The sequence below is a fragment of the Molothrus aeneus genome, chromosome 7, assembly GCF_037042795.1.
Source record: "Molothrus aeneus isolate 106 chromosome 7, BPBGC_Maene_1.0, whole genome shotgun sequence".
NCBI lineage: Eukaryota > Metazoa > Chordata > Aves > Passeriformes > Icteridae > Molothrus > Molothrus aeneus.
In genome coordinates, this window is record NC_089652.1 from 38559215 (window position 1) to 38582120 (window position 22906).

A 22906-nucleotide genomic window follows, 5' to 3' on the forward strand; every position below is an offset into this window, starting at 1 on the left:
ATGACAACTATAATCTCAATTTCAGTGGTGCAAATTTTTTTATCTTGTAGATCTGCTTTTAAAGGCAAGGGGGAAAAAAAATCAACTGCCTAGTTTTGGGATGATGCCTTTCTGGGAATTGTCTCACAGCCAGTCTGTTCCCCACAGCAGAACACTGCTGGTCTCCCCACAGGAATATCCAGGGAATATCCCCACAGTAATAGCCAGCTGTGAGGTGGCCAAGTGTGCTTTAAAAATAACGAGTTACCCCAAAGGAGATACCAAAATAAAAAGCACAAATATACACAGAATTGTAATTTTAGCACAAGCACACCAAGGCTGAGTCCAGAAGACATCACTGCCCCAGCTCAGGGCAGGCTCTGCAGCATTTCCCCACTAAACTCAGCTGCAGCACTGGGATTATGCTGCTCCTGGGCTGCCCCTGTGCTCACTCTCAGGAGTCTGTCACACCAGAAAATAAAGAAAGATCCCAGCTCTATTTATAATTTATTCTGAAAAACTAATCTGCAATATGAAATTGAATGAATAGTTTGCAGAAAATATGATGCAGCAAGTTGCCTTCTAAATATAGACAATGGTTAAAGTTTCATCTTATCATAATCAAGGAATATTAGAAACATTCACGGCAATGAAGATTTTATAACTAAAAAAATCAAATTCTCAAGAAACTTGGAAAGAAAATTGTGGGATTTATTCATGTAACATAATAAAATCTAAAGTAATTGCTGTGCTAAGCTATTTTGGACTTCTGCTGCCAATTAAATCCCAATAATTCCTACTCGAGGTGCTGCACATCAGATTGGTCTGGGCTATGTGCAGGAGTCCTTGAGCAAGGTGTCCCAGCTCGCAGTCAAAGGGACATGGGCAATCCCATGAACAGCACACAGCCCAGCCTCTCCAGACCCACACCAGGCAGGTGTAACATGGTGCTCCCAGCTCAGAAAGGCTGGGCGTGCTTTAGAATGGCTGCACACACAGGGACTGAGCAGTTCTAGGACAGCCAAAGGGAATTTAGGGCTTGCATATCGTGGGCCAGACCAGACTCCTGCTGCTGCTCTGCCCCTCAGATGAGACGTGCTCTACATTTTAAAAGCTGTAGATTCCATGTCTCTTCTTGGAAGCTTCGGTGGTGGAAGTTTTGACAAAACCTCTCTCGCATAAAGTGTTTTAAGCAGTCCAGCTTCTCGGAGAGCGAGCTCAACACGGAGCCTGGGGTCAGAAATGACCTGTTAAAAAAACCACAGCAATGATCAATAGAAGCCAAAAAGCTCCCTGAGGAGCTGCTGCCTTTCCCCATGTTCTGCACACACACAGCCCCAAGTGAAGCACAATCTCCTCCTGGCTGTTCCTACAGAACCCAAGTGCTTCAAATGCCTTTGTGATTTTTCTCACAGTGTCGCCTCGCCTTGTGCTTACATGGCAGTGCCACTTCCATTTGTCAGAACAACAATTAATCTGAGGGAAATTTACTTCTGGAATTTGTCAGAAGTTTATCTGACAAAATTTGTAAGCCTCTTTCCAATCCCTGTTGCATGGTGTGCAACAGGGATTGGAATTGTACCACAGCTCTTCTCTTTTCATAAATAATTTTGAAATTCCAGAGTGGGAATAATTGCAAACACATTGACTGAGCAGATAGGGAACAGTGAGGGAATTTAAAGATATCAAGATGTTCCTTGAGTTCATTTGAAATTGAGGGAGCAGCCTCCTCAGCAACCTGAGTGCCCTGAAACACGAGTACAGCCAGTTCAGTTCCTCATTCATTTACACAGCACGGTTACAGACCCTTACCTGCTCCTCACTGTAGGTGTGCAACCTGAACAGGGGCTGCTGCAGCTCAAACTCCTCCTTGGCTCCAATGCCCATCCGAGCTTTTGACGCCACCGTGTCAGCCACTGCTCTGGCAGGATCTAATTTTGCAACAATGGCAACCTGAGGACACAGTATGAACGTCACAATTTCTCTGTCTGTGCAGAGCTAAGGTCACTGTCAGGAGCACACCCTTTGACAACACCATCATTCACAGTCTCTGCAGTGACCCTGTAACAGCAGCACAGCGACAGCCTGGGCACAAGAAGGGTGTGTGAGGGAGAAGCAACAGCATCCTGAGCTCTCCAACAGGCACTGGCATGAGCTCCAGTGTCCAACCTGGTCTCCACAAGGCTCCAGCAGCCTCAAAAATTCTGCAATACCCACAATTCCAGACTTTCTTCTTTTTCTTTCAATGGAAACAAAGGTGTTCAAGGTGATAATTCACAATTTTACAGAGTCACAGGCAACAGCATTGAGTTATATGCCCCAAATAATACAACTCTGTTTTTTTCTGAAGTGCATCTCTTTTAACTGTGCAATTTCCTGTGGCTAGATCAATATCAAAGACTCCCAGACACTGTATTGTGCCAGAGTTAATATTTTTCATTGCTTACTTTCTTTGTGTTAAAATATTCAGATACAGGCTAATACTACTTTGGAAATACAGAAAGATGCATGAGCAAAATAGCTAAAGTCAGAAGACCACATGAAGAATGGCTAAAACCAGAAAAAAATACTTTAAATTGCGTACGATATTTTTTTGTCCATCTCTTTAATAAAATACCACCTCTGTATTTTATTTACTGCCCAAATCTAGAGGCCAAATGACTTTAGTAAAGATCTTTCCCTCCTCCCCATACAAACATTGTACATACTTGATGAAGCAGCATTTCATTAGTGTGAAACAAAGAACAGATGTTGATCAGAGAAGTATAATGAAGTGGGAACATCAACATCCAGGCAAAGGCCCCTCTAGAAGCATTTTCTACTCTGGCAAGAGAATTGACTCAGTGGGAAGAGCTCAACAGATCATGACTACCAACCAGCCTCTTTGGAGGAAAAAACAAGGAGATTACGTACAAAAATGTAAATTAAGACAAAATTACTCTTTCAAAAATCAGCACTATAAAAAAATAACTCTAGCACTACTTTTACTATGACATTAGAAGCATTAGTAAGCATTTTACTTACTAAAATAAGTGTGTCTTTTTAAAAGTAATGTGCAAAAGTTTCAGAGACTCAAATATCTCTAAAGAAAAGTCATCCAAGGTGTGCAAGTTTCCAGAATTTAAAAAGAATATAAATTACTCATAGATCTTGCCTTAGACTCAAGGCAGACTTAAGGTTATTAAAACAAACAAAACACAAAAAAAATCACAGAAGAAAAATCACATCCAACCCAGAAAAAAAACCACCTCTATCTCCTCTCAGATATCAGCAGCTCCTACAGTACACTTTAATGTCATAATGTTCCTGTTGTCAGAGCTAGAAAGGACACAGGATTTATAACAGGAGAGGCTTACTGTTGGTCAGCCCTAAAGTGCCTTTTACCTTGTTCCCTTACTTGCTTTTGAGAGATTGTTCTTTTATCTCTGCCCGCGCTGACTGCAGCGCGGGCAGGGCCAGCCCACCTGCTGCCGGAGTGCTTCCAGGCGCTTCTCCTTCTGCTGCTGCTGCCGGGCCTGGAGCAGCGCCAGCTCCTTCTTCTGCAGCAGCCGCTTCTCCAGCAGGGCTCGTCGGAACTGCACCCTGCCGAGCACAGGGAAACGCTGGGCAGTCACGGTGCCGCTTTCCGTGCTGCCCTTCAGCTCAAAAACTGCCTCAGCTTCTCCAGACACACCTTGTGAGGCCGTGCTGGTTCATCCAGACACCTCAGAAACACAAGGGTGCTTTTTCATTCCAGTGTGTTCTTTTTGTTGGAGTTCTTTGGTTTGGGTTCTTTGGGCAAGAGGAGTTTGGGGAGTTGTGCTTTTTGATTTGTTTCTGGGTGGGTTTTGGCTGGTCAGTTGTTCTTTTAAACAACTTGGCTAACCTTTCAGATTCCATGTCTAGACCGCAGATTTTCTCTAGCATGCTTTATATAGCCCTGGTACTCTTTTTTTCTCCCCCATTTTCTTTGCCAAGAAGAAATGTTCTCTCACATCTGTGTATGGCAGAAGAAATCTTTCCTATAACCCTTTCCATTAAAAGAAACACCTCACTCCCAGTCTTGTCACTGGAAAAAGGAAAAAAAAAACTTGAGACTTGCACCCTTCTTTCAAAGGAAAAAGCCGGAGGTTGACACCAGTAACTCCAGAACTTTACCCACAGCACTACCGTGCTGCTCCAACTTTCACTGCAGGCATTTTTAGACTATTGTGCAGAGTCTGTTCCTTATGTGAGCTATAGATTTTTGTTGGGATGTCACTTTTAGTCCTTCTACAGGAGTTGCCAATGCCATGCTTTGAATTTGGAGAATTACCCTCCTTTTGCCCTTCAGATCTGAACTTGCCTTTAGAGAAATTGAGACAAGACAGCTGCTTCAACTACAATAAAACATGTATTGTTATTTTTTTAGTCTCCAAATTTTAGTAAGCTCAAAGGAGTATAAAACTTTTGCTATAAACTGCAATAATCAGAACTAAACCTATAGTTCTGCTGGTGGCTAGTGAAGACCTCTGTGTCTTTAACCCAATCACAATTAGCAGGACAAACAGATTTATCCCAAGAGTGTGGTACAAGGCTGCCTGAGGGTACCCCCAAGAGGCTTCCAGTTTCTCAGACCATCCAGTGTAGTTTAGGCAGAGAAATGCCACAGCAGCAGTGCTCAGTGGTCATTCTGTGCCAGGGAAAAAGCCTAATCTTCTTTTTATATGGAGAACATTTAATAAAAAGCAGATCTTCATTTATTTTTTTTAATGACAAACTATATATACTGAAATCCTTTCACTCTGCTTGAGCTGACTGTTGTGATAACATGTTTTAAAATACTCCAGAGTTATCAAACATAAAATTAAATACTCTGGAAGCTTTTGTGCCAAGCCAAGAAGGAAGACTGGGGAGCACTTGGCCAGGCCTAAGGTCAAACACTTTGTGTGCCTCTGGCAGTTTTCCTGCCCAGGAGAATACAAAGCAGTGCTGAACTGAAGCATCCTGAGGCCTTTCTGTGCCCAGTTTGAACCAGTCCAGGTGACCCCGACTGATTGCAGCCAGGGAGCAGCCAGGGAGCAGGGGCAGAGCCAGGCACCACAAGGCTCCTGTTCTGAGGCTGTGCTGTGATCCTCCACAGGCTGCAGAGAGCACAGCCAGCCTTATCAAAGATGGAGCTCATTGTCAGCAGGCAATGGCACAGCAATGAAATCCACACCCAGGGAAGGCAGACACCTTGGAAATACATCCTCAACTGCACATCATGTTCCTAAGTCGGAACGCCCTTCCAATACTTTTTTATACTTGGTTTCAGGTGCCTTTAATCCCCTACTTTGACCTGGTCAGAGCCCTGCCTATTGCAATTACAAACTAAGACCTGAATAAACAGGACACCATAGTGACTCTGTGACAATAGCGTTCTTTTTCATAAACAAACCAAATTAGTTAATTTTAAATTAATTTAGTTTGATTAAAAGCAATTCAGGATAATAGCAGAGTTTTAAAAAAATATTCTATTGTATTAGAAACTCTATGCACTATCCAGGCCATCTCCTGTACTTGGAGTAGTCAGTCAGCCCATTTTTTCCTGTTCCAAAGGACCCTGAAAATGTGTTGGATCAGAACTGTGGTACCAGCCTGTGCCATGTTTCATGGGTGTTCTGCAAAGACTCAGACCCAGTTTCTGTGCTCTGGCAGGTGGCACATGCCAGGACACTGTCAGATTTGCAGTGCTGCACTGGACATGACAATGCCACATGTGCACCTGAGCCTGGACAGTGAAATGTTTCATTTTGTACAGTAGGTCAGTTCTGAGTGACAGAATGCACAACATTTACTGACTTCTCGTTCACAATAGCCTGAAGGGGTGATTATTTCCTCCCAGTAATTCAAATACATGTGTTCCTTCTCCTACAAGCTAAAACCACTGCAGGCATGTCTAAGGAAAGGTAGAGACTTATTTGTAGCATAAGGACACAGACATTTAAATAAAGTTATCAGAAAGGTGTCCTAACAAAGTAATACTCAAGTAGTGTTTCCCACAGAATTCTTATGACCAAATTTAATATTCTAATGCCAATGGCACATTAATCCTATTTTAATTGCACTTTTGGTCCACACAACTTGGTGGCTTCCTCTATGTAAAAAGAGTCAGCCTATGCTTTTATAAGAGCAGTTATAACCAGACTACATGAAGGGGTTTTTATGTTCCTCTGCCAGAGGGATTCCTCTATGAAATTCAGTATTTCTTCAACGGGCTGTGAAAGGTCACATTGTGCAACAAAGACTTGGCAATTCAAGCCTGAGCAGGCTCAAGTCCTAAATCCCATCAAACAGGTCAAGAGCATCTACAACTAGATGAGCAATTTAGGACTCCCTAAGATAACAATAAATATCTTTGAGTTTGTTAATGTGTTCCTTGCACTTGCCCCTCAAACAAACCAAACCTGATCATAAATCATTATGCAAAGTGAAATATAGAAGGTCTTATTACTCAGCAACATTTTATGACAGTTTGGTGCTTACAATGGTCTGAAATTTTGATGGATGTTAATTAATTGATTCAAACTGAAATAAATTGCATCTAGGATACAGTCACCTAGGATGCAACCTTACTAGATAGTTTGAAGCATTTGCCAAACAGGAAGGAAAAAAATATATTATCCTCAATTTATTCTAAAAATGAAAGTCAGAAGATCAAAGCAAATTAGATTATAAGAAGATCCTATTGATACTAAAGGCATTCACATTTAATTTCTTTTACCTTTCTCTGTCTTTGGCAGCTTGTTCAGCCATTAATTTTCTCAATTCTTCCAGTTGTTGTAGATCTCTTTCCTCCTGTTCTTGCCACTTGAGCTCTTTCTCAGCCCAGTATTTTTTCAGCTAGAGTTTGACAAAATACAGCAAACAAAATAACACTCATTCCAAAGCCCAGACAGTGAGAACAAAGCAAGCAAGAGAAGCGTTAAGTTAGAGATTCCAATTTTGATCCTTTTAGAATAAAATTTCTATTTTAGAGCACTACAAGCTAACAGAATATTTACTAGGAGAGCAATAGGGTGTGGAGCTCCCACAACAAAAGTAGTAAAATCAGACTCCGAACACTAATTTGAATATATTTTTCCACCACAATTTGAAGACCACCACTTCCATTCTGCTTGCATTCCCCAGAAAAGCAGCTGCAGTATAAGGTTATCAGCCTTTTTAAGTATCTAGGATGTAAAATACTCCAATGACTGCTGACCCCAAACAGCTGCTATTCCATCTGTGCATAGGCAGAGGGCTGCTCTATCTAGACATTACACACGGCAAGAGAAAAGTTTGCACAACCAGAATATTTACAGATAAAATGAATATTGGTGGTGGTTGGGTCAGCACTGGCTCCCTAAAGCTCTTTCTTCCCTGTGGTGTCAGAGCCACGTGCCACTACAACACCATGTGTACAAAGGCAAATACACAAATACACAGGAGGAGCTGGAACAAAAAGAGAAGCAGCAGCAAAGCCACTGGTGACCTAAGCAGCAACCCTCACTAAATGTCCCTCGCTGTGCCACTGGACTCAGAGGTAAAAGCTCAGTGAAACAACCACACGGATTTCTGCCATCTCGCTTAGGTAAAAAGGCCAAGCCAAATACTTGTGACACAGCTTGGTTTTCTAAAGCATTCCATTCACTACGGGGCATTTCTGAGTTTCTGTTAAGGCGCATCCCAGCCATTTCCCAAGGAGCCAGCGCCCAAGCCCTGGGAGCACTGTCCCCCAGGGGTGCCCCTGCAGCTGTGCTGCGCTGCACGCACAGTGCTGCCGGGCTCCCCTGCTGCATTGCAGCACACAGCTGCAGCACTGGCAGTTCCTGGGGCTGCTCGAAGCACACACCCGTGCAGCCAGACTGCCGTGCCTCCGTGCTTCTTCTGTGACACAGACGCTCTGACTTGCTGAGGCTTTTTTTGTAAGAAGTGCAATAGAGTAACATAACTGGTGTGTCAGATCAGGCAGCTTTAGAGCTGAAATGGACAGGGGAAAGACCTGACTAATCATTTGCCCATCTCTACATCAATACATAATACTTTAAAAGAGTACATGTGCTATGAGAACAGCTATAGATTTTAGAAGCAATGGTACACATTAATATATGCAAAAATGTATAAAAGTTTCTCATACTTTCTCTTTATCCTGAGCTCTACGGATGGTTTCCTGTTCTCTCTGCAGCCTTTCTCTCTCATCTTCCTTTTCTTTTCTTCTGGCAGCTACATCAGCTTCTAGTTTAGCAGCTTCTTCCTGCTGTGCTTTCCACTGTAGAACCTGGAAGAAACAGTTGAAGAGACAGTCCTGCAGCAGACTGTGTAACACTGATCCTGCCAAGCTGAGACTGGGAAGAAACTCATGCAATCCCCTTACAAAGTAAGTTTTATAATCTTATCAGCAACACAACCATTTAGCAAGCACCACCTTTCTGCACGTTCATGTGCACCTCCCAATTGATAGCACAATATGCAATGAAATTACATATGAAAAGGTTTTGGGCAAAATTGCTAAAGCCATCTCAGTAACTCACATCTCTGTTCAGCACTTAGAACCTGTGAAGGGATGGAGACAGAGTCACAGGGCAGAGTGCATTTGCAGCCCTTAGCACAGGCACTCCTGCAACAGCTCCCTGCTCACACCCAGGGCTCACTGCAGGGACAGGGACATCGCCTCTGTCAGCACAGATGGTGCAGCCCAGTCTGGGAGCCCTGCTCAGAGCCCGTGGGGTCCTGCACACTCCCCTCCTTTATGGGAAGAGAGGCAGTGCTGCCCAGCACAGCAGGACAGGGCCACGCTCCCCGCACCCCCTGTGCAGGGCCTGCCACACTTCCTAACAAACCTACTGGGGTGGCACACACCACCCAGCCCAGCGTGCCAAAAATCCACTCCTGACACCATCCACACTGTGCTGGTTAAAGGAGACAGCTTGTCCCCATTCCTGGCCATGGGCAGGGACTCATCTGCAGTGTCCAGCCAGGGTGGCCCCATCCACCTCGGGGCTGTCACAAGCAGTTGTGTGCTCATCCTTTTCACGATGCTTTCTACGGGATCAATGATGTCTCCTTTTTGTTGGCTTGCCAGCTCCTTTTGTAATGGATTTGTCAAGCACTAACAGAACTCTGCCTTCCTCTAAGGAGCAAGCATTGCAGCCATTTTTCAGCTGGTTTTCTACACTACAGCACTTTATACAAAAATATGAAAATGCTTATAATTTTTCCACCTTTACTGCATTTCACTGGCTGTGTGTGCAGATTATTAATTCTTCTGGTTTGTGCTTATAAAAGATGTTCTGTTTAGAAATCCAGCACTCCCCATGGTCCAAGGTTCTCAGAGAGCTGCATCTCTGAACAATGCCATGCTTGCCCTGCTTCTTGCTAAAATAACAATTATACTTTTTTCTTTGCAATACATTGAACAATGCTGTGGCTTCTCATGGAGGTGCAGGCAAAGTGATAACATGAAAACAACCTGAAAATGCAGAGGGTGCAAAGAGGACAGAGCCAGGCTCTTCCAGAGGTGCCCAGTGACGGTGGGGGGAAACAGGCACAGACTGAAACACCTGAAGTTCCAATGCATTCATCACTTCCCTGCTGAGAGGCTGGGTGAACATGCTGGCCAAGGAGGTTGTTTAAACTGGATTCCACACAGTCACCAGCTGTACCTCACCCTGCCTGGGCGGGGGTGACCTCGGGGTCTGGAGAGGTCCCTTCAGCCTCTGCTGCAACACCCGGATCAAACTTCCCACACACTTGAAACTTGTGACACCAGGGCTGTCGAAATTGAAATCTTCATGTAGCAATTTTGCCAGCAGCTTGCTCGTGCAGTTTAGTGGTTTAAAAATCTAAAATAAAATGCTAAATTGTTTCAGTTACCCTTCACTTGCCACGCTAATGAACTCAAAAAGAAATGCTTTGAAAATGAGTCAGAAGAACATGCAATCCTTTTCTACCTTGCTTTTGAAACAGGCTGAAGCAAAACCATATATAGAGAAAGGATTTAAAATCTGACAACAACCAAACAGTAAGTGAAATCTGCAAAAAGCATACTCAGATTGGAGCTGGGATAAGCTGCAGGAGCATTTGAAGGAGCTTTAAACTTCTGTAATAATAGCACAGATTTTCTCAACTGATATGAGGTAACAGTCAGATTATGTAACAAAAAAATTGCTTTTTGTAAGCCTGGATTTCCCTACATCCTGCTTCCCACTCCTTTCAAATGCTCTCCAATGCTGAGGTCAATGCCGCTGGGTGCAGTTCATGATGCAGCCTCAGCTCCCCCCATGCCTGAGAACTCTCCCAATCCTTTAGAGGTCTTCCCTGGACATTCATTTATCTATTAACCAGGGACTTGTTTGGTTGTTTGATTGGTCTGATTGCAGCCATTATTATGGCAAGGCCACAAACTGGTCTCAACAAAAGCTGCATTTCCCTGATGCTTCGGGGAAACCAGTGCCTGGAAATGCCCATGGAGAACAGAGCAAAGCCTGCAGGGAGTGTGGGACGATGGCAAATGACTGAAGGAAGCAAACCACGCTGAAGCAGTAGCAGACACAGACACTAATCTGTCCTGAGATGATCTCAAGCCTCCCTGTTAACCCATTTCATTGACAGCAGTCTGCGTGGTGCGTGTGACACCCTGCCCTTGTGGCGTGCCATGGTCACCTTCTGGCGCTGCTTCCATGCAGAGCTTTCCTTACAGCCTTTTGATCCAAGTCAGAAATCAATACTGGGGCACAATCTAGGTTTCTGACAGCTTATGTGCAAACAAATGAGCACAACCAAGCACCAAATTCAGAACTTCACTAAGCTGACAAAGCATTAATCACACACTAGTGTTCCCCAGACAGAAGAGATGGGCCAGTAACTCAGTGGGTATCTCCACTCCTACAATGCTCCCTACTCTGCCCTAAATCACTACTAACACATATATTTACTCAGAGGGTAGAACATGCTTTCCATTTTTCAAATTTCAATTCTGAATCTACTTTTTCATTTTCAAATGTATGAGCCCAAGGCCAATCAGAAAAATGGGTAACAAGGATACCAGAGGAGAGTTTCACTGTACCATACTTGTTCACAATACTCACTTATTATTTTCTGTATTCAGCACATGAAATTAGTTTAGATTTATCCCTGCTCCCTCCATGCCTTTTCATTAGGGCAAAATAAGAATAATTTCCTTAAAAAAAAATTATAATTGTGACAAAAAAGGACATAATTCCAAGAAACCCCCCCCCCAAAAACCCAATAAAACAAAACAAAACAAGGAACATTGGTAAAAAACAGAAAAGCAATACATGCAAAATATGTATATGTGACTGTGATTCTGTAGGCTGGCCTTATGCCATGGCTTTTCCAGGAACAAGAGTTGAAATCATATAGGATAAAATGTTCTTAACAGAGCAGAGGTAGAGTGAAGTGTAAGAAGTAACAAAAATTAGACATTAACCAGGTGATTCAAATACCATCATATTTCACTTTTTAAACCACATTTGAACATTAAAATCCTCTGTGCTAGAGAGCAGTTCTAGTCTGACAGCTCCAGATCACTTTGTGCACCAGGCAGGGGAATCCACACCCTCAGGATGTGGCAGGAGGTTCCCAAACCAGTCCTGTCCAGGTGGTGGCAGGTTAGAAATGAGGGTCTGCACTCTGGCTCGAGGTCAGACAGGACAGAGCAGAGCCTGACCTGCATTTCCTGCCCTGGGACAGCGCCAGGGCTGGGCAAGCTCTGCAGGGAGCAGCTCCTGGCCTTTGGGGCTCTGCTGGCCAGGAGGGACCACCTGATGCTGAACTGCCAGCGTTCCCACAATTGAAGAGTGCCAAGAAAGCCTGCTGCATTCATCGTGATTTTATCTCCAGAGGAGGGATCATGCGGGTCTGGAGAGCACAAAACCTCCCAAACAATAATTCTGCTTCACTACAGCAGCAATCTGGGACCACAAACTCCACCAAAAACATTTAATGTGTTCTTGATTGCATTCTTCCGTTCCTATCAGTTCAAAATCAGAAGGGCATATTTTACTGTGTCAACAGTAAATATTTTATTTAAGTATTAAAAAATCCTAGTAGTTAAACTAATATTGAAAATACACTGAAACCTGGCTCTCCCATTGCCTGTTCCACAAAACCGTTTTCATTTTAGCAGTACAAGTACTGCCAACATGAGGCTCTGAAAGTTTTTAATTACAAATGGCATTTCAAGTACATTTCACAGTTCATGCATTATTAGAGGAGGTTTTGCCAAGTGAATTATTAAATTGCTGTGCTGAACAGAATGCATACACACCTTTTTTCAGTTCATTTTTTCAATATTGAATATTACAATAATGTACAGTGCACTAGAAACTAATTAAAGTAATAAATTAGTTCTTTCACTGTAACATCTGAATAGCAATAACGTATTTACCATTCACCTCATGTTACAGATACAACTCTTTTAAAAAGACAGAACAATGCAGAATACCACAGCACCATGTGAGCTTTCCTCTTGAAGCAGCAATGACTTTTTATAAACAGACACAAGAGGCGGCATCAAGCTCCTCAGCTGGGTACCAGGAGCACAGGGCAGCTGGCTGTGCTGGCAAAGGTCGAGCAGGGGCAGGCTCAGCTTTGGAAACAGAGGAAAACGTGCACAAGGAACCAAAAGGACACAAAATCCTGGGAGGAACGGTGTCAGAAATGACTACCCAGGGCTCAGATCACTCCGTGCCACACAGACATACTAAGCTTGTAGAATCCAAGTTCTAAGCTAAAGTTCCCAATAACTGTGTGATAAAGCCAGTACTGTTTGTCATAAGTGAAGGCATAAAAGGAAAATCCTCTGAGATCCCACTCTGATGTTTTCTAGCTCATTTTTTCAACCATATAAAATGACACAATCTAAATACTCTTCTGGTATCTCACAGAGTTTAATTAATCTCCGAGTCACTTCTGCTCATCTTTCCTTATTTATTCTATGGTTTGCAGTTTTTGTTTTCTTCTTCAAATTGTTCACAACTGATTCTAATAATCCCTGGGAAAAAAAATTAGGGGGTCTCTTCAAGAAAAATAACATCACAAGTGAAGATTGTACATGGTAGAAAAAAGCCACAAAAAAGAAGAACCACAAAATTTGGCTAGCATGGAAGCCCACAGCAGAACAGAGCCAGCCCGTTCATGGTGGGATCACAGGAACACAACAGCTGCAGGTCAGGGCTGCATGATCACAAACGGCAAAATGGGATTATGAGACAACTAGAGATTCAAATAGTATTTAAAGGAATTCAGTATTTACAAAATCTCAGGCATAAAAGAAGAAAACACGCAGTGAGTCTCCCCACATTTGTGCCACGGTTCCCACAGGTTGTTGTACAAAGCAGGTTGGAGATCCCAGTGAGCCAGAGGCACAAAGCACCATTCCACGTTTCCCAGTGGGGCCAGCACAGGCTGCCTGAGCTCCGTGTTAGGCTGTGCACATGATGTGCACCAAAAACCATACAAGTGCCAAGCACATTGCCATTGGCTAGCAAAGCTCCATGTCAGGCTACTGAAGGTGCCCGTGGACCACAGGACAAGCCCAGCAGCTGTTGGGTCAGCCAGGCAGAGCCCAAGCAGGCAGTGGGAAGCAGGAAACAAGCTCTGGCGAGGATGAGCACGGCGCTGTACGGGACCAGCACGGGCTGCCTGCCCACAGCACTGCTCAGTCACCTCAGCTGCTCACATTTGCTCAGGAGAGGGAGACAGCTGGGAGCCAAGACAGCCCCAGAGCACACGGAGAAATGGGCATGTTCACATAACCACGCTGATCCACTGCCCAAACCAGCTCTATCCTCTCCTCTCCTTCCCCTCCCTGCGTCATCACCATCTCCTCTGCTCAGGGTCTTGCTGAATATAGAATTGAGAGTTATCCCATTTATGGCAAGTCAGAGATACCTCTTGGTTCTTCCAGATGGAAGCCACAAGGCACAGAGAGGGAAAAATGCCTCTCAATTGCAAATTTGGATTTAAACCACGTCAACTATGACATTTTTCCTTCACATTTTTAAAATAAGGGCTGCAGCCAGAGAATAAGTTGGTGACCAAAGTAATTCTGTTTCTAGAGAAATGGCCACTTTAGAGCTATGCCTTTCTAGTGTGTTCTGAAAAAGAGAAAAAGCAAAGCAGATGTAAAAGGTGATTAAGTCATAAGAAGTCACATGCTGAAGAAACAGCAGGATTGCAACACCAGCCCTTCAGTAGGGATATTGGTCTCAGTCCAGTTCCTAATAGACACATCATCAAACAAGGAAGAAGATTTTGTTTAGATTTGGCAAGCTTTTTATTTCCCCACACAAGATCATTGCTTTTTATCTCCTCTAGAACTAGTCAAACTGAGATCACTACAAGATTAACATAGAAAACTCGTGACTTTCAATGCCAGCAGGGCAGCCTCTTTAGTAACTCAGCCATTCATACTTCAGATGGAAGCAGCACATGCTGATCTGTGTCTCCTGCCTGAGCAACTCCCTGCCGTTCTGACACGCACAAAAAAGAAAATATTTTAAAGAAAATGGGAGGGAGATGTAGAAGAAAAAAAAAGTTAAAGACCCAATCTCCCACAGAAAAGTAAGGATTCAATCATTTTTTCTCAAAAGTAATAGAAGTTAAACACAAAAATCCCATTTGGGTTAATAGGATAATAATTCCCTTGGATTTAAATATTTTACAAACTCAACAGGAACATAGAAGTCTGTGTTACAAAACTAACCGGGTTTTTCAAGTCAATGACTGTATGGAAATGTCTATCCAACAACTACTAAAAAGTAGTGCACTTTTTATTGAAAAAAAGTGGTTTTTCTCAAATATACTTGTATTCACCCACAATTTCTCAATACAAACTCTAGTTCACCTGCTCAAACTCTTCCCTGTGTGCCAGGACTAGGAAGAGGGTAAGGGATGGATGTTGTAGCCATTCCCATCTGCAGGACAGAGCTGCTGCAGCTGGTTCTGGGCAGAGCGTGACCCTGCCAGGCCCTGCCCAGCACTGGACTCACACGCAGGGCTTGGGCAGGCACAGCAAACAGGGCACTGGGGGGCACTGGGCCTGCTGGCAGCACATACCAGGGAGCAGCAGCCCCAGCAGCCGGGCACACACACACACAGGGGTTGGGCAGCCATGGCAAACAGGGATCTGAGGGGCACTGGGCCTGCTGGCAGCTGATGCCAGGGAGCAGGAGCCCCAGCAGCCGGGCACACACACACACACAGGGGTTGGGCAGCCATGGCAAACAGGGATCTGAGGGGCACTTGCAGCTGATGCCAGGGAGCAGCAGCCCCAGCAGCCGGGCACAGGCACACAGGGTGTGTGCAGACATGGCAAACAGGGAATCGGGGGGCACTTGCAGCTGATGCCAGGGAGCAGGAGCCCCAGCAGCCGGGCACAGGCACACAGGGTGTGTGCAGCCATGGCAAACAGGGAATTGGGGGGCACTTGCAGCTGATGCCAGGGAGCAGGAGCCCCAGCAGCCGGGCACACGCAGCCCCCCAGCCCTGGGTGGGGCTCTGTGCACCCCACGGGTTTCACACCTCCAGGCAGGACTTGCTTGCCAAGGCTTTAGAAGCCACAAGCAAATTGTGTCCCAACAAAGCTGACATTGCCAAGGAAACTGGGATGTATGGGACACCTGCTACTGATGTGTAATTGTATTAACTGATAATAATAAAAAGAGACGTGCGCTATTCAAAGCCACCACACGCTGAAATATAAAATATTAACAGTGTTATTTCTGGAAATACAATAAGAATAGGAAATGTATGCGTGTATTCCTAAATGGAAAGCTAATGAGATGGGTGCCTCAGGGTGTGAATACTAGAGTTTATAAAAGGGAAAAAATTAAAGTGTATATTAAGAACAGTTCCCTGGAGTCTGAAATATTACAGGGCAGGGGGAGTTCATCCAAACAATATGAAAAAGCCATCTTTTTTTAAATTCAGAGAGTGCTTTTTTAAAAGCATGGTACATATCATTTTTCTTTCCTCAGGTGCCAGTAACCTCCTGAACTGCCACAAAGCTTTTAAAACGCCAATATGTCAGGGGCTGCAGAAGGAGGTGGGACAAGTTCAGATTTGCACAGGGGCTCCACACGAGATATCCCCAACCTAGCAAGAGCCACTGCTGTTCACGTTGCATTGAGATGCTGATGGCAGAGGCCCAGAGATGTGCTGCTGTCTGTGCTCTGTGGTTCAATGCCTACAGCTCTGGGCTCCATTACACTCCCAGCATTGCAAACCCCGAGCAGTAAATGCAGAGCCCTGCTGCCCATGGAGGGGCTGTCTCCACCCTGCTCAGCAGAGAGAGGGGTGCTCCCTGTCCCTGGGAGCACAGCCCAGCTCTCCTGTCCTGGCAGAGATCTCGTGTTTTGTGTTACTGGACAGAGCCCTGACACCACCCAGTAGAGGGGAAGCTCTGGCATCAGCAGGTACAGACATCCACATCGTCAACAACAAACTCGTGTGGTATTAACAGCTGGGCTCTGAAGGCTCCAGTAACTTTCAGCTCTAAAAATCTGCCCCTTTCTCCCTAAACTGGGGATTCTTCAACCCTGAAAACCTCTGAACAGCACCTGGAACCACAGCCCGACTCCACTGGGTCTTGAGTGACAAAAAATAAATGGTAAAAGCTAACAATTTCTGCATCTGCCTGGCCTACACAAGACCTACGAGAAGAATTAGAGCAGCATTAGAGCATTTGGCAGTAGGATAATTAAGAAATAATACATTTACAAGTTTGCTAATCTCAGAAGATAATGTCATTCTGGCTGTGGTTAGAAAAACAATGGAGGTTCACATCCCTAATAGATTTTTGACGATCCTTGTGCTCCACAGGCTACCTCTAAGAGGCTAAAAAAATAAATACCAGAAAAGGGTTAAAAGTAACTGTTTTGATCATTAACAGACTATTGTCTTTAGTTATGTAAGTGTTTAAATCTGAAAAAGGGATATGAAAGAAAAGCACTTGAGCACAGCCCTCACTCACAACCTGAGGAGGAACACCAGGTACCAATTTCAGTGAGGAAACTGGTCACAAGGGCTGGGATCAGGACTGGTAAAACTTGGGATCCAGAACAGGAGCAGTGCCAATTCCCTGGGGACGTCACATCAGCTTTGCTCAAGGCAGTGTGTGAGCAGTTTATTTCTCACAGCTTGTCCTTGTAGTTCCTCTCTTTCCTCATCCAGCATTATTGGGAACATCTTCCTGTTCTTGACAATGGGAATGTCAACATTTTATTAACATGTCTAAATATTATACAGGCTTAAATATTCACACATGCATAACCTTAAGTAGGCTGCATTTGTATTTACAACTACTTATTTAAATTGCTTCCTTTAGATATAGTTCCAGACCCATTGAGTTCTCATATGGATGAGAGCTCCTTTGATCCTTTACAACTGCAAAATTTTGGTGCAGCTTTGCTTGCCTGAGGTGCCACTTTGCTCACTGATGAAGATCATTCTAAGAAAACACTGTGGGCAAGAGCTGTCTGCTTGTCTAGTTATCCATCCCCAAGCAACTTTAGGTGTCACTGGACAATTCCAGCTAGATTTGAGAGAGAAGTGCTTGTCTCAAACATAGCCCAGACCTCACCAGCACACAGCGAGCTGAGCGGGTTACGTCCAGGCTGAGGCCCTGCGTGCTCCTCTGAGCAGCCGAGGTTCTGGGCTGCTGTAGGTTGGGTTCTTTCAATGGATCTCAGAGCTCTCACATCAGTCCATGGTCTCCTCCCATGCAGGACCCTGCAGCCCCTGCTCCCAAAAGCCTCAATTCAAGCCCAGGGGATCAGGCACGAAGCTGCGACCGCGTCCTTGGAGGAATCCAAAGGAATACACTTGGAGCTTTGCAAACTGCCCTCAGCAGCTTCCCAGGAGCACAGGGCTCTGTGGGCACCCAGTCCTGCCCAGGGCAGCCACAGGCAAACATCAGAAACACAGTGGGAGGAGATTAACAGGAGACAGATCAGGAATAACAACATCATGTGATGGCACACAGGTACAGGAAAACAGGGGGGAAAGACTGGTGGAAGGGCAAGCAAGGCAAATGTGCAGAGACAGCCTCTGCAAGTGCTTCACGTGTACTGTGCACGAGCTTGGTCTGACCCAAAAGACACAATTGGGTCAGTGCTGTGCTGACCTCAGACTATTAAATCCAGGTTTATTAGGTCTGGATTGAAAACTTATTACTGAGTCAGAGCTGGCTCATCTTTGAGTGTTAGAGTCTTAGACACTTGCTCACATACATTTTGGAGAAATACTGTAGCATCCTACAGCTCTTCAGTTCACCACAAACATGAGTAGCTATATTTAAAATTTAGGTTATTATAACTTCCTTGTATTTTTTATATCCAACAAATGAATGGGTCAACTCAGGGGTGAATAGACAAAACTTCTGAAAAAGAAAATCATTCTTTTAAGTGCCTAACTATTCAAATATTTATTCTTTAAAAAGAATTCCTTCAAAATGATCAGATTATAGTCAAAGCATTGGATCTGATACCTCTGTGGATTTTTTTTAACATTCAGTTGTAATACTTCAATGTTCATCTCTGATAGTCACAGCATTTAAACCAGTGACTTGACTACATGCTGAATAGGGATGATTTTTTTTTCCTAAGTTTACTGTCACATCCTTTCTTACAATACAGGAAAGGAGAAGGAAAGCAATCTGCAAGATGTTTTATACAATTTGCAATACCCCTGTTAATTCCACCTAATGCTTTTCTTTTTGAAATTAATTTATCTTAGTTTCTGCCAGGATAAGAAATACAAGAGCTGCTCTCCCCAACTTCACAATGTGTTGCAAGAGATTTTAGCATTGGAATGGGGATTAATCCTGGAGCACAAAACAAGGAAAAGATTTAAAGGCAAGCAGGCACACAGCTTTGTGCTGAGGAAGAAAAAGCCCCCCCTAAACAGCACACACAGGCGATCCAACTGCCCTAAGGTCTGCTGCTGTAGGTCTTCCCTCTAGTCTTCTTTTAAAATCATTTCCTATGAAGATGGAAACTACCAGATTACAAATATTTTAACATAGATTCAATAGAAAAATAATGGTTGGAATGCAAGCAGACACCTCAACTGAATTTGTGGTGTAATACAGCAAGTACTTCAAACCCCAGCTGTGAGGCAGCACCTCCTAATCCTCTGAAAAGATCACTCCTCACTTCGTGCCTCACCTGCCTTGCAACGTGGAAAAATTTGCTTCTCTGTGTTGTTTAGGAAAAGTAATTTTACAGAGATCAAATTTGTTTTACACAGTGTCTGCTCCAGAACCCTGGGGGATCAGATTCCCGCAGCTCAAAGCACACCAGATCAGAGTGACTCTTGATCACTCAGAGTGTGACCCCTCAGGGTTTGTTTTCCCATGAAAAACAAAGAAGTGTACTAGGCACACTTACTCTTTAACAATGTACAGTGTAACCTCCCCAGCATTGTCCATTTCACATTTTATTTCCTTCAGAGGGCTACCATATGGCCCTTATGATTTATTTCACCTGAACTTCTTCAGTTGTTCCAAACTTCCTCCTTAGGGACTATGATTTCTGTTAAGGACACACATTGATCTTCCGTGAGATGGAACATGGAAGAAAAATTTGAAAGTCCTTTCCCCAAGTAAAAACTGCTATAAATATTAATTTAACTTCTCTGCTGCTTTATTTTTTAATTATCCCTCCCTGTCTAGAGTCTCACCAGTGGCACAGGTGCTTCTAGTGCATTTAAAACAGCTTTAAATCATGTACTCTTTAGTCAGTCTGCTGCCCCTTTGGTTTGTTGTTGCCAGAGGAAGAGAACTGTACAACAGCTGGGTGGTATTGTGTGGTTATTGCAGTAACTAAACCAGTGCACAGCCTGTCAGATACTACATCCCTTTCCGTGTGTGTGCCATCACTTCCTTTCACAGATGGGCTCAGCAGAAAAGCTGTGGCTCTCTGCAAGCTGCTGCTGTACTGGAGGAGGTCCCTGTCCCTGTCCCATACAGCCTCCTCCCGAGCACGCCCAGGGTTTGCACACAGGTAAATCATTACAGCAGCTGCACTGCCCCCAGCGAGGGGAGACAAGGAAGGTTTCCTGACGTGAAACTTCCCAAAGTGCAAAGTGTTAAGTCAATCAATAGTCAAAAAGAAAAGGTGGAAGAACAGCCCTAATCCCTGATTTCCAGTTCCACACTCTTTCACTCGGAGATAGGACTCACTTTTTACCCACCTTATGGATCTCTTTCAGGATGGGTTTTACCTGCGTGAATTGGTACTGGACTGAGTTCCCTTTTACCTGCCAGCAGCTGCTTTCCATGTCCAGCACTTTGTAGTTGTAAAGTTCAGAAGTGTAGAAAGACAAGTCTGTAAAATGAACTATAACTGGGCAAACTATGAATTTTCAAATGCATATCCCCATCAAACCAAAACTGACCCCATGGATACACGGAGAATCATTTCTCTGAAAATGAGTGAGCTCTGTGCCCAAGCTCAGCTTCCGCCCTGCAGCCCTTTCAGTTGTGGAGCTGATCAAAACAAGGTCACAATAATATCCTCCTTTAATGAAAGAAATGTTCCTTTTTCATTCCTCTTTTCTGGGAAACAGGTGAGTTGGTTTTGTTCAAATGTTCAACATTTTAACGAAGATTCCTTTGAAATCACCCTTGAAAAGTGTAGGCCTAATAGGTTTAAGTTTCAAACAGTCCCTGGAAACAGGAGGTCAGAATCCAAAAATCTTTCAGACAATGTCAGTGCACCTGTGAGAATCTTACATGGAGACAACAAAGTACTCCAAAACCAGCTTGTTACTTCTTGTGTGGAAGTAAAAGAAACAAAGGAAAAAAAGTGGCTCAAATTCACAGTTCTGGAATAATTGGCTCTTCCATCTCTGGTTGTGCAGGTAAGAGACACACAGGCATTCCAGAGAGGAAGGCCTAGGTAAAAAATCACCAAACATCCCCTCAGCTCCAGAGAACCACTCCTTCCTGCCCCTGGCTCAAGGCAAGGCTGACACAGGAGTCAGAGCAGGGTACTCCCCACTTAGTCATGCCCAGACAGTTTCTAACCCTAAAGTGTTTAGATTCAAACCTTCCTACGCCAGACAGCTCCAGAACACAAGACAGAAGGGCTTTTGTGTTATTGCTAACTAAAAACTAACGTCAACATCAAAATCCCACCTCACAGAACAGGTTTTACCATGCTTTCCTTCTCGTAGGAAACCTGAATCAAGTGTTTAGTATTTCACTGAAAAGTGAGGGCACAGCAGAGAGAATATTGGTAAAGTGAGAATAACACATCATGCATGCTCTCAGATGTTCATTTCTGTGCAAGTCAAAAATCACAGAGAGCAGTTTAAACAAATCTTAACATGCCTCATGCCCAGAAATGGGATTCCTCCTACAAACACCTTAGGCATAAATATCACAACATCTTCCTCTTGTGTCCAGCCTCCTCCCACTTTACTCTATTCACTTACCAAAACTACACAGGTATTTTTATATTTTTTCACCTCTTACCACAGTAAATCAGAATATTGTGAACCTTCTATAACAAGGTCAAACAAGTTATGGGATCCATTGTTTCATGTCTTAAAAAGCATTCTTAAAAGAAAACCCAGAAGGACAGATATCCATTATTTACCTGAAAAGAGATTTGTGCTAATGTAAAAAACTTCATTTTGAATGCATCTGTTAGGTACAGATTTGGTGATGGATTTATTACCAAACGTACCTTTGCTTTCAGATCAGCACAGATCTCCAGTTGCTTTTGCCTGGAATCAGCCAGCACCACCTCTGCCTCATGAGCAGCAGCAGCTTCAGCAGCAGCAGCCCCTGCCCTAAGGACAAAGGCTTTCCTAAGCTGGGCCCAGGCTGACAGCAAGGCTCTGCGCTGGCTCCTGACGCAGTGGTAATGATCCCGAGCCTTCTCGTGAGCAACCTGAAAGAGGAGGGCATTTCAGAAAGGCTTGAAAACTCTTTGCTAATAAAATTATAATTCTAGACGTTTTTGCAATCGTGGCTGTAACTGATTTAGGTCTTGTATCCCCAGTATCCCCACGGGATCCGCAGCGCAGGCCCAGGGCACTGTGCCAGGGATGTCACCGTGTCCCGGTGCCCTGGGCAGTGACACCCTCCAGCACCACAGCACCCTCCTGCCCCACTGCTCTCTGTTCAGCTGCTCTCCTGCATGGGAGTAAATGAAATGCAACAGTCCCTCCCTGCCCTCAAGGACATCATATATAAGCAGGTCCTTCCATATATCTCCAAAGATATTGAGCACTTCCAGCAAGATGAGGCTTTTCCTAGCAAATTCTGATCTGCAGAGAAACAGGACACCAATAACAGCAATTGTACAAAAGCAGTACAGTGGGGAATCAGCTTCATTTCTTTCCTAGCAGGAAATTTGGAAATAAAATCTTAGTTGGCCAAGCAGCACAGTGCCACCACCAGTGTCATCATCTAGCAAAAACAGGGAGTGTTTAATCCAAAATCCACTTGCTTTGGCCTAATTCAGCAAGGTTCATGAGGATATTCAAGGTCTTGATGGAAGCAGTATCAAGTAAGGCTGCATAGAATGAGGCATCAGAGTCTTGAACCTGTCTTATATCCCCAAAATATATAGGGATGAATGAGATTCTAGAGATGGCTGGCTGCTCTCAGGTGTCTAGGGGACCATTCCAGATGCTAATTCCAGGCCTCTGGCAGGGAGCAGGGGATGCTGACTCACTCACAGATATTCCTATCAGCTCCTGGCTGGCTGAAGCTGCACCTCGAGCTTCCCCACGGCCAAACCACAGCACTCTGCCCTAGCAGCTCCCACTGCCAGGGCTGCTGCCCCAGACTCGCAGGCTCCTGAAGCCAAGGCACTCCTGAGCAAGGCAGGGGCTGGAGTCTGCTCCTCCAAACACAGAGCTCCGCCAGGATCTGCTCTGGGATCAGCCCTGAGTGCCTGACCCCGAC

General features: G+C 44.3%; 1 protein-coding gene across 3 annotated transcripts in view; it reads right to left on the reverse strand.

The window, feature by feature from the left end:
• Positions 1-474: 474 nt before the first annotated feature.
• Positions 475-22906, reverse strand: part of CCDC148 (coiled-coil domain containing 148) — a 49189-nt gene continuing 26757 nt past the window's right edge. For 2 of the 3 annotated variants that reach the window (XM_066553512.1, XM_066553511.1), the window contains 6 exons: positions 21678-21884; positions 8099-8239; positions 6704-6822; positions 3444-3561; positions 1792-1932; positions 475-1226 (listed from right to left, as the gene is read on the reverse strand). In XM_066553512.1, the coding sequence (XP_066409609.1) occupies positions 1080-1226; positions 1792-1932; positions 3444-3561; positions 6704-6822; positions 8099-8239; positions 21678-21884 (873 nt within the window). In that variant the 3' untranslated portion in view covers positions 475-1079. Of the gene's footprint in view, positions 1227-1791; positions 1933-3443; positions 3562-3651; positions 4028-6703; positions 6823-8098; positions 8240-21677; positions 21885-22906 lie in introns of those variants that run through there. The other variant, XM_066553513.1, reaches the window with a different exon arrangement.